This window comes from Phasianus colchicus, chromosome 6, assembly GCF_987193195.1.
Source record: "Phasianus colchicus chromosome 6, bPhaCol1.hap1.1, whole genome shotgun sequence".
In the NCBI taxonomy this organism is placed as follows: Eukaryota; Metazoa; Chordata; class Aves; order Galliformes; family Phasianidae; genus Phasianus; species Phasianus colchicus.
Genome location: NC_143441.1, coordinates 20,914,050 through 20,926,494, shown reverse-complemented (window position 1 = coordinate 20,926,494; position 12,445 = coordinate 20,914,050). Strand labels below are relative to the sequence as shown.

General features: G+C 39.2%; 1 protein-coding gene across 2 annotated transcripts in view; it reads right to left on the bottom strand.

The window, feature by feature from the left end:
- Positions 1–12,222, bottom strand: part of HIBADH (3-hydroxyisobutyrate dehydrogenase) — an 80,793-nt gene extending 68,571 nt beyond the window's left edge. The window contains exons 1-3 of one of the 2 annotated variants that reach the window (XM_031590153.2): positions 12,057–12,222; positions 5,223–5,383; positions 704–813 (exon numbers count right to left, since the gene is read on the bottom strand). In XM_031590153.2, the coding sequence (XP_031446013.1) occupies positions 704–813; positions 5,223–5,383; positions 12,057–12,138 (353 nt within the window). In that variant the 5' untranslated portion in view covers positions 12,139–12,222. Of the gene's footprint in view, positions 1–703; positions 814–5,222; positions 5,384–11,703; positions 11,862–12,056 lie in introns of those variants that run through there. The other variant, XM_090142636.1, reaches the window with a different exon arrangement.
- Positions 12,223–12,445: the final 223 nt, after the last annotated feature.

Genomic DNA, 12,445 nt, shown 5'->3' with positions numbered 1-12,445 from the left:
AAGAGTAAAAATAGTTGTTGTCAGCAGTTATTCTACTTTCACTTGTCTGCAGTGCATAAACTTATCTGTAAGAGACACGAGCATCTGAGAAGTTTGGTAAGTCAGTTATCTTAGAGTCACATAAATTGTTATTCCACTGGAAATAAAATTAGATTTTAGCCATAAGTCAATCAAAATGATCACAGTTTAAGAGTTCTCATGTAATTAGAAATATCAATAATAAAAATGAGAGAGTATCCAAGTATCAAATTAAGCATGTTGAAAGACATTAAGAGTCACAGCAATAGTTACATAACACAATAGAAAGAGCAACAAGACAGCAAAGCAGCAAGGTCCCAGGCCACAGCAAGTAAAAAAACCACTCAGATGCAACAGGAACAGAAATAAGGGAAAGAAGCTACTTACCTTCAGGTCTGTAAAGCCCTCAGGAAGGTAGGGATCTCCAGTGAGATACCCTTACCTTCCCTGCCAAACCTTAAATGAGGTATGGAAAGGGGTGGATCCTGGTTCTATCCCTTCTGATCACTCAGGTGCATTGTATCACTTGCACCTGAGCTCCCCTGGGCTGGCCCTGCCTTCTCACCAGCTGCTCAATCACTGCTTCAAGCCCTGACAGCATTTCCACTACAAGCTATCATGTGAAAAACACTGTAACAGCGATTGAGTACAAAAGGGAATTCTTTAGACTACAGTAAATTCTTACTTTAGAATTCCATTTGCTCCTGTGTAAACTTCTATTGCATTGGGACTTGAAGGCAGCATGGTAATAATTCTGTCTGCTCTTTCAGCCACATCTGCTGGGGAATCTGTTACCTTTAAAAGAAAAAAAAAAAAAAGAAAATTTAAGTAAGCTTTCCCTTTTTGAGAAAGAGTTGCCAAATATTTGCAGATTTTAAATATTTGCAATTCATTAGTAACACCTAGGCTAAGTAAAAAAACTAGAAGGCAAAATCTGCCCTTATAATGGAAATGTCAATTAATTTGAATTAGTAACATAAAAATTAAAATATAAAAATAAAATAGAAAAGGATGTTCTGCTTCTCCAGAACATCCATCAGTGGAAATGTTTGTAACCCATTCATGAATCTTCAATTTGCTCAAAAACATGCCTCTAAAGAAAATACTGTTCCACATTTCTAAGTAGGAACAGCATTAAGAATCACAAAAATCTCTTTTTTTTCCTCAGATTCCAATCTTTTGGAATATTTGTCCTTGGATTCCTCTCTTCTAACTCAGAAAGGGAGATTGAGGAAAAAAGAAAAAAAAAAAGACTCACTGTATTCCCAACCTCACCATAAATAACATCAGATAAACTAAATGAAGTTTCTCAAAATATTATACTGACATTTTTAAAGAAAAAAATTATCAGCTCAAGCATCATTTACCAAAATGTCTAAACAAACTGAAAAATATATTGTTAGAACTTTTAAGAAATATTTGAAGTACAATTTTATATGTATTTATTACTCAGTATGAATAAATCAGAATTTTCATTCTACATGGCATTAGGGTTTAAGAAATTGCAGTTTAAAAGCTTTCTAAAAATTGATTCTTTTCTCTAAGGTATACAAATTAGCAAAGAGATTATCTTGTTTCACCATTCCCTATCTGTTTATACTTACAGGTATTTGTTAACTATTTGTGTTAGTTTTGATACTAAAGGCACTTATGTGAATATATACAATGTTTTTTTAAGGTCTTAGCACCAAAGAAAACATTTTTGTACATGTTGGGAAGAAATGACAAATAACATCTTAAATGACTCCTGGAGTACAAGATAAGCTTCTTGACTGCTACCACTGTGAAATAAGTAAAAGAAGGGAAGACTGTATATTCACTGTAAAAAAGTTCTAAAATAAAAAAGGACTTAAAAACTTGTACATTTTGTTTTGAAAATATAAGTTAATACTAAGTTAATACTACATTAAACAGCTGGTATCATGCACAGATAGAAAAAGAAAACATATCCTAGACCAAAGAACAAACATTAGGAAGAATAAATGAGGGAATTATAAGCAGAGAAGATTCTACACCTGATTAGTTAATTTTATGACTGGTGTATGACACTTTTGCCTTTAGTTCAGAGTGTCTCTGGTTCAGTTCAGTCCCAATGTATATTATTAGAGGAGTAGAGAAAAAATGTGTAATTAGAACCTGGATTTATGTACATCTTCTTACTTGAAAATATTACCTCCAGTATTCTCAAAGGTTTGCAAGCTATCAACTGAAGATCCTGTGGTCCATTTTAATCTTTCAGCAAGTTGGAAAATGCAATATTTCACACACAAATTAAAAACTGTAGCAGCCTCACATTTCCACTTTGCTTTACAGATAGGATGAAGCTGTTTTATTGTAGTCTGGCAGATATAAGGAAAGCTCAGGCAACACAGGTAGAAGGCATAGTACAGTAGTCATCTATACACAAATTTTTCCATTTATATCTTTCAAAATGTGACAATTTACAATTTGTAATTTCAAATTAGAAAAATGTATTAGAAACGAAAAAATGAGAGTAAGAATGCACACTAACTGTGAGAGCACTTCTGCAATCATGCAAAGGAAAATCATTTTGCCACCATAAAGTACATAGCAAAAAACATGAAAATTCAAGTGGGAATTGTTATTCTTGACTTTTTGGTACAAATATAATTAGCAATCCCAGAGGAAACCTATCTAGCTCTTCCAACAAGCAGCTTGCATTTTTTTTTTTTAATTTGGAACCTTATGTCTCAGAATTATAAGTTAACTTGAATGATTTGGATGTTATTAAAAAACATTAAGCATTTGAAGTTACTATGAATATGCATGTAACTTTGAAAAAAAAAACCAAATACTAATTACTGACTACTAATATAGAACATACTAGGACAGACTGGCAGCCCAAATTCCATATATCTTCTGACATAAGTCAGTTCAAGCTAATTTTTGCAGTATGCAATTGGATAGCTCAGACTTTTCTTCACACTGGTCACTGGCTTATGTCCTCCAGCGTGTACATCTGCTTATATTTGTTCTAAAATACTTCTCTATTTTTTTCTTTATATTTACAGTAAGTCAACTAACAGTTGCCTGAAATGCCATTCTTACTAAATACACTGAAAAATGCTCCATGTTTATGCTGCTTTACTTATCAGCTGACTTCAGTAGTTTTTCCAAATTTGAGATATGATTCAAAGACACATAAGCTGAGGCAAAGTAAGTCTAATATATATGCAGAGCACTGTGAGAAAGAAAGGCTAAATATGAGGAAAGCAAAAGTACAGTAGAGAACAAGAGTGCAGGAAGTTCACTTGCTCACAGTACTACTCATTATTCCCCATTTGTAAACCTGCAGGTTTCACCCCAGCTGCTAGAGGGGTGAATAACTCCCACTCAGCCAGTTTTTCCCTTACCAGTTACTACCAGCAGGCAGGTGGCTGCCTCCTTACATATACTACCTCCCAGTTCTTACTTCAGAGAATAAGGAAATTGGAGTCATACAATATGCAGTCTTTATAATCAAACAACCCTTGTCTTGCATCTACCCTGGCAGTAGCATTGACTTTAAACAATGGACATTTGAGGACATTTACTGTCTCTTGGGGGGCATCTTTTCACCTCTGTAACATTCCTGATAGTTTTACCCTACCAGCCAGACGAAAGAAAAAACAGTCCTTAGAGCCCAATGTTCCTTCTACATCAGTTTCTACAAGGCCCCTTGGACCCACAAGTTTCTAAGTCCTGAGAAAAGTGTTGAGGTAGGATTTACACCTGTAGATCAAAAAGAGGAAGTTATGTTCAAATATTTTCTTTAAGTGTGTTTTATTTGTGTTTAAGCCTACTCACGTATTCTATTAGTGATTTACAATCTTAAAACATACCTTTGGCTCTTAGAGCATTATAGTTCACCTATAATATCACACATGAAGTCTTGCAGTGGATGCTAAAGATTCTATTACTGTGGCAATAAGTTACCCAAATGGGCAGGCACAGTAAAGAGATCTCACTGCAGAAAGTGAATTTAGAACATAAGTAATTGTTCAAACCATTTCATCCATGCAGCCTCTTACTCAAGATCCGGTTCATCACTGAAAGTCTCACCAACTTCAATTAAATAAGAACAGCAGTTAGGAAAACAAGCTGAAAAGCTTCTTTTCCCACTTCAAGCCAAGATTTTGTAATTATTTCCGGGGAAGTATAGTTAATTATCAAGAGATGCATTTTACTGTTTTATCTATCAGAAATCTTGATGTTATCTCCTTATTTAAATCAGCTGCAATTAGATCCAAAAGTTTAGACTTTCATAGCATACGGTTCTTCTATCTAGATTTATCTAAAATTTCCTTGCCACTGATGCAAAATTTCTTCCATGTATGATTTCTGTACTGGTTTCTCCTTACTCAAGCACATTCTTTATTTCCATGTTCTACATACCTCTCCTTCATCCACAACTATCTGAACTGCTATAGCTTTGAAGTACGTCAAAGCCACAGAAATACTTTTCAGACATTCAGAAAAGACAGCCCAACTATGTGAAAAATGAAATGAGATTCTGGGTGTATTAACAGATTAACAAAGGCAATAGCACTGGCTGGAACAGGGCCAAGATTTCACAGGGTATATGGCAGGAAGGTAAGCCTCCTTAATGTGATCAATTTCCTTCCCCCCATTTTCCTTTTCATTCCTTCCTTTTCTCTCACTATAACCTTCCTCACCTCCAAGAAAATAAGCACTTAAATAATTAGGTTTTTCCCCAACCCATGAGGACTGCACCTTGAAGCAGCAGGAAAGCTCATATGTCCCTATAACCCTTACAGCTATGCCAGCAGGAATTTTTAACTAGGGTCATCTAACCTGAAAAGGTCAAAGTAGGAACCAGATGAAAAGCAGCTCACTGGCCATCTAGACCTGGGGGAGGAGGAAGCAACAGAAAGGAGGTGAAAGAACAGGCCATCAACTTACTCTCATAAAAGAACACACAACAAAAACACACACACACAAAAACAAAACAGGTAGCAATTCTGGCTGACAGTATGAAAATAGCTTAGGGTGGAATTTTGTCTTTGCTCGACATAAAATCTCACAGATTCTGACTGTATTCACTAAATTGTTTAATTCTGAATAGGATCATCACCAAAACAAAACAAAAAAACAACCCAAACAGATTATTCAAAAACCATTCCATGTAATCACCACTAAATACATACAGTTATTGTCAGAATATAGAAAGCGTACTACTATACCTGAGCACCCAGGTCTTGAAATTCCTTGCAAGCTTCTGGGAAAACATCATATGCAATAACTGGATATCCGTGTTTTATCAGGTTTTTTGCCATTGGATTTCCCATGTTACCAAGACCAATGAATCCAACGGGAGTTTTGGAAGCCATTGCCCTAGAACACACTGATTTCAAAACAATAAATATCAATATTTCTGTATCTTAAAGTGTGATAATAACACAACAAAAAGCACGTAATTAGTGTGCCATGCTTTAAACAACTTAAATATTTAAGCTTAAAAAGTGTGGAAATGTGAATCCTATTCCACATAATTTAAATTGTTAAAGCTTACATTGAACCACAAATACCACCCCAGAATTATTTTTCTACTTTTCAGATAAAATTATTTTCTTGGGGAAAATGTAGATGTTTCAAAAAGTGTAGTAATCATCAAACTGCAGCAACATCCCTGAAAGCTAAAATCAGAGTTTCAGTCTGAGAAGAGGACTTCAAAGCATGCAGGCTTATCACTGTTCCCTTTTGTGTCTAAATCCTAAACTGGATAAGCAAAATCATTTTTTATATATATTTTACAGACTTCTTTGCAATCTTGGCTACAGCCCTGGGATATTGCACTTGTTCTCTAGAAGTGGACTGAGGCTGCCACTTTATTTCCTGCAGCTCCTAACAAGCAGGCAATAAGCAGACTATTCTTATCCTGCAGTCAGACATGAAGCCCAAATCTAAAGGTGAAATTCTCTGTAATAAATCACTGCCAATTCTTTGAGCCATGGAATCACTTGCACTACAGTTTAAAAGCAAATATTGAAAAATAGAACAAAATACAGTATAAATACAAAATGATTAAATTTTTAGTGGAATGTGTGCTGTATTCTATTTGCTCTGCTACCAAGGTAGAACTATAAAGCATATTCTATAACCAATGGAAAACACTGCACTTTCAGCCAGCTACTACTTTTTACAAGTAGCTAGTGACTATCAAATGCTGGATTACTCACTAGTTTTGCAGGCCTGTAGCATGCTGGATAGAAAGTAGTGTTGCATTCACATACTGCAAACAGCGTTTCACTACTTTTAACACTCCTGACCCAATGCCAGCAAATTTGGTGACTCCTAGATTTCTTTGTTGATTCCACAGGATAATTTCTCCTTTACAAGAAAGGAAAAAGTTATGCAGAATAAATGCTAAAGCATGTGGCAGTGAAGCAAGCAGAAACAAGGCTAGCTATGGAACTACTGCAACTCAGAAGCACACATACAGAAGTGCTTAAGCTGGATCTGGACTCTAAGAGGTCTCAACGCTTAGTGAAGAATCCTCTCTAGGCCAATAACACTTGATTAATCATTTTAAAGTCTTTCTGACTTTAAGCTCCTTCTTAGCCAGCAACGGTCATGCTCTTTCATCTCCAGCACTATTTTGGAAGTGCCACATTTAATAGATCAAGTTCATTGAGAGAACTTTGGTCTGAGACTGCTTCAACAGATGCCTGCAGTAATTATATAGCTACAGAAGTAGCACGATTTAAAATAAAACTGTTCTGGGAAAACACTTAATGCAAACTGAGATAAGTCACAGAAAGAGCACACTGCTTTTTTTAAGAAGCGCTACATGCCAAATCTAGGAAACAAATGAACAAAGAGCTTAAAACACCACCATCAGTCACGGAGATCATCTTGAAGTCCCTTCTTCTCATAGTTTCTATGAATCAGTCTTCCCAAGTATATCACTTCCATTGACCTAAAACTACTCTGTTTGCTAGCCAGCAGCTTCAAGCTTACTGCAAAGGTTCAATTCCTGATTTTCAGCATCTTTCCTTCTTTACCCCATAATACCAGGGGATGTTATTTACCTTAATTCTAGGAAAATCTTAATTACATGTGAGATACAGCTTTTCTCTCTCAGTTATGTCAAAACTTGGCCACCTGTTTCAATGCATGCAATTTTATCTTGTCCTTCGAGGAAATACTGGGAACCAAGAAGGACATTTTGCTTACACTGCTTTGTGCCATTTCTTCACTTCACCCTGCCTTGCTTGTCTCCACCATCACCACATAACCACAGAAGGCTGCTTTGTTTTAATGACTTCCCATGATTACCTATCATCACATTCTATGATTAAGATACAAAAAGCCTCTGGCAATTGGGCCATAACAACAGACCTATTGCCAACAAGTATTTCTATGACTTCTCAAAGACCCTCCTCTCAGTGTAAATGTCTATGAAGCTAACTCATTCTACTATAATACCTTCCTTAAGGCCCATTATTTCACAACATCCCCAAAAGGCTTAGATATAGATCAGCTGTAATATGAGGTAACATCTCCGCCAGTCCCAACAGTTTTGTCTCACTGTGTTCGTTCTGCTGTTTCCCCTTCTGGCTATCTCTGTAGTTATCTCTTTTCTTAAAAGTTAATGAATCAGGTGTCATTTCCTTTTCTATGTTAATTAATATTCCAATCTACAGGAAACGAGACTTCTTAGAGTAACAATTCAATCCCTGACTCAACTTTTGTCTTCTTCATTAACTTCTCACAGTCCAACATTAAATTGGCCACTTCAGTACTATACAATCACACAGCTGAAAAAACGCTCAGTTCACTTCCAACAACTAACAGAGTACAGAACATCAGTAACAGGAACAACAGAAGCTACTTTTGAAATTATTGCTGATACCACATGCAATTAATTTTCCTTCACTGGAAATAGGGCTAGTAGCATTATGTTAATTTATACATGAAATTAATTGTTAGCAAAGCCAGCTATAGCTACACTAGTTCCAAAGAATTTGGCTTTTTCTGGGAGTGTCTTCATTATTATTTGAGGGAGTTTGTGCTCAAGGAATCCTGTGCCTGTTAAGACTGCACTGATGAGGATCTACTCACAATCCTCCCATCATATCAGGGGCTAACACACAATACAGATAAATGTTTTGCATTGACAAGTTATCCTATAATATATACACTTAATTAAATCTGTGTAATTGCACAAGAATTTTCCCTTAAAAATAATTTCAGAAAGAAAATCAGTATGAGTTCATGAATTTCAAAATGCTTTTTCTTGAACAACATATATCCATTAAGAAAGGAAAGTCAGAAGCGCACAGACAGCAACCTGTCTTTAATCCTGTCCTTAGAATACCTGGCCTGTCAATGACCTCAAAAGCAAGTCTTTTCTAGCTACTACATACTATTTAAAGTAACTTTCTTTTTGAACCTGAGCAATGACAGTTACAAGTTTAAAAGATCACTTCACACACACTTCATTTTACACTGTTTCCTGAGTTAATAATTCTTAGAGCCTTAAGAAGAGATTTCAAATCCAGTGGTGCCTTGAATTCACTGCGAAAAGTAGACTGCACAGACAATATAATATGCAGTGCAGAGCATCTTCTTCTATACAAAAAAACTACTGGCTGGCTAGAATCACAGACAGTATAGCTGGAAAAGGTCCAGTCTGCCTGTACTCTAAGGCACTCTAACTGGCCAAGAACAGGCCCAAGAAATCAGTGACTTTTCAACTGTAATTTCAGCTCTTTTATTTACTTTTTGGATGTAAAAAATACATCTTGAATTATGTTCACCAAAAATGCCTAGCTCCTGGGCTGGAATTCTTAGCTCTCATGCCAAACATGGTAAGTATAACTGGCACAAAGGATAAGAGCCCACAAATTCATCTCTGATATGAATTCCCTAATTAGAGTGGCTGCGAGTCATACTAACAATCCCAATCCCTCTAGATCACTGAACACTGGCTTCTTTCCCATCCAGTAGAAGAGAATTAACAGGAGTATGGGAAGATGCCCATAGTGAGTTGAGGCTATCAAAGAAGGCTGTTTTTTTGTTTGTATGAGAAAGTACAGTTGAACGTGAAGTACTTTGACATGGACAGGGAAGCATGTTAGCAGCTCAGTATGGGCCACTAAATGAAAGCTGTTGCCCCTGATTCAGTATACGGAATTTTGGTACAATAAAAAACATCACCCTTTTCACTTTCCTGCTTCGAAAAAAAGGATCAGAGAGAGCTTCTGTATTTTGTGCAGAGTTCTCTATGGAAACTCCTACAGTCTATACTGAAGTAGATCCTGGAGGGAAACAGATGAAGAAATACAGAAGTTAGGAAGGTTAGCTGTACTCATGTAGCATCAGGTCTTTCTGCTCCTAGAAGCTTTGCCAATGGAATTTAAATTGCCCAAGGGTCAGAGGCTTTTAAAGTTTATGGAATGATTTTGTGAACTGCACTCTGCCAAAATCATGATTTAAGAAGATTACAAGACTCTAAATTTGGCCAGCTTTACATTGAAAATGTCCCACTTGGTTCTCCTTGCCTCTGTAAAGGTTTGCTGATGAGAAACAGACACACTATCTTCTAAGTGTCAGTATTCTTACATCTTACATTTTTTTTATCTGTAGGTATAATTCATTACATGCTTGTTAATGTAATAAAGGCAAAAACATGTACTAAGTATTTTCATCTAAAAAGAACATCAAGTGTACACTTGATCTCTTAACTAAGTAATGTGCTAGGCTTTAGAGCAGTAGGTCTTTCAGTTGTAATCCTTGCTTAGTAATTAATGCTTCTCTGCACCAGAGCATGGAATCATCCAACAGTTCACACACAGCTAGTGCCATCAACAGAAGTGTTATTAAACTGTTAAGTTAAATGGGTTCCTTTTACTCATCCAAAGCTGTTGGCAATGACATTTGCACTCTCTAGTAGGATATCATCTTCTTTGATGAACAGCTCCCTCAGATGATGCATTTCTTTCACCTGTAAATCTTTGTCTCTCAGCCACAAACATCCCTCTTCCTTCATCCCTACTAGCAGTCCCCAGGAAGGATTTATCTACACCTAGCCCAAAAAAGTGCTTTAAGATCATGAACACCCTCTCCAAGAAGCACCTTTGTCAGCAACATCACAAGACAATACCTTCTCTGTCAACTATCCAGTTTGCCAATACACGAACATACATAACCAAGGTGTCTTCATCTATTTCCACCAGGAAGATTTAAGCCTCTAGTATGTACAGAAGGAACAACCCACCATGGTTTGTTGTCCAAGAGGAATTAACAAACTAAAGAACATTCTGTAAGTGAATGGCAAGAGACCACTGACAAAGCTGTTATGTTGGACATGCTATGTTGTGTTGGACAGATTCGTCAGATTGGGCAGAGCTCCTTCTCTATCATGGTGTTTCACTCAGAACAATGCTCACTGAAATCCCTAATCAAAATACAACTTTTAGTCTACTGAAAGCCAAAGAAAGGGTTGCAAATCTAATAAAGACATTAGATATGAGGATACCTAGACATGTAACAGTGCAATAGAGCTTAGCAGATAAGAAAGCTTAATGCTCTTCATCCCATGAACAGTTTTCAGAGTCAGAAGGACTTTCAGTGCAGTCACTACTAAGTCAGTAGCTTAAACACTGCGGTTGAAAGTTTGTTCTGTGGGAGATTCCAGAGAGACACAATTTCTCCTTATAGCCAGTTTCTTGATCAGGTCTTTCAGTCAATGGCAAATTGTATTTTTCAACTTAAAGAGTCAGTGTGGTGGTTTTGGTTGCTTTTTGCAGCTGTGCTCACCACCAACCATCTTCATGTGTGCTGTATTCTTAACATGAAACATGGAGACCAGGATATTGACCAGGATGGGATGTCAAAGCTCTTATACAGATATTCCTGATGACTACCACGTAGAGAAAATTCAAAATGCATTGGAAGCTGTTGCTACAAAAATGGCAGCGTCACTAAAGGTACCAAATGCACAAGCAGGAATCTTGTATTTAACTTTACTAGCACATGACCAATACACCTGCTGCACTTGAGCTATTACCTGGCATAAAATCAGGGCTGCAACCATGAAGAAAAATCATGCATTAGTAACAGAGTAGTAATTGAGCAAGATAACACTGAAAGCTAATTTCAAAATTAAGTGTCAAACACTTTTCATTGATCTGTTTAAATGAGGTTTGAGGCCAAATCAGAATTTAAAAACTTACTTTAATGATCTGAGTAATTCCTGAATCTCTTTAAGTGCCATGATTTTAAAAGCATATACCACACAAAATATTATATCTCTTCCACTTTACTACTTGAAAAGTCTTCACCTACTAGTCTATTGGGAGCCTAACATGACATATGTGAGCTGCTACTGATATTGGCTGGTTACATCACTTTCAAAATGACACTAAAAACGCTGCTGAGGGAATGCTTTCAGATATCTGCTTCAGTGGGTAAAACTGTGAGGCTAAAACATGTTTTCAAGCCTCAGAGAAGGAAAAGATCTGGGCACCCGCTCTACCAGAGCATTCCTCTTCCCTAGCACTGAGAGGACTCTGAAATGCATCCCTCCCTTTCACCACCAATTGAGCACGTGTGGAACTCTCACGGGAAAAAGTGCTGCCGGGTCTACCTTCAGGTAAAGGAAATAACTTGGTGCAATGATTAAGAGGGCTGAACAGAACAGATCCAGATCGCTGGTACCGTTAACGTGTCACCGGTTCCGCAAAGAACACGTGTGTGTTCTCTCACTCTCCACGCACGCTATTTGAAGAGGCAGAACACCGATGCAGTGAGGCCACTCCGAGCCCCTGAGGCGACCTTGGCACATCTGGGCAGCGGGCTCCGTGCGGCGGTGCGCGCCGTGACAGCCGCGCCGTGACAGCCCCGCCGCGCTCCCGGGGGCTCCATCCCCTCGGCCGCCGCTCGGCGGGGCGGCGCGGGGCCGCCCGCGACAGCGCGGGGTCCGGCGACGCCGCCCGGCCGAGCCCCGAGCCAGGCCCGGCCCGCCCGCCGCCCGTGTCAGCGCGGAGCCGCGGGGAGGGACAGGTCCTTACCCATCGCCGCGCGAGCGGCACGCACCCCTCGGTGCCAGCGCCACCAGCCCGCCGGTCCCCCGAGCACCACAGCCGCGGCCATGCTGCGCCCCGGCGCCGACTGACCTCCGGCCAACCGCCAACCGCCACCCTCCCCGGCGCCTCCCCGCCCGACACCGCCACCGCCCCGCGAGCGGCAGCCGCCGCAGCCAACCACGGCTGGCGCACGGCGGAGCGCAGCCCGTGGCGGCGCAGCCTCCTCCCCGTGACCGCCCGGCTCCGCCCGCCGCTCGATGACGGCCGCGCCGTGCCCGCTCCGCGCTGCGGTGCCAGGAGCGGGGCGGGGCGGGGCGGGGGCCGGGGCACCGTACTGGGGTAGCGCAGCTGGCGGTGGTAACTCGACTCCGCTG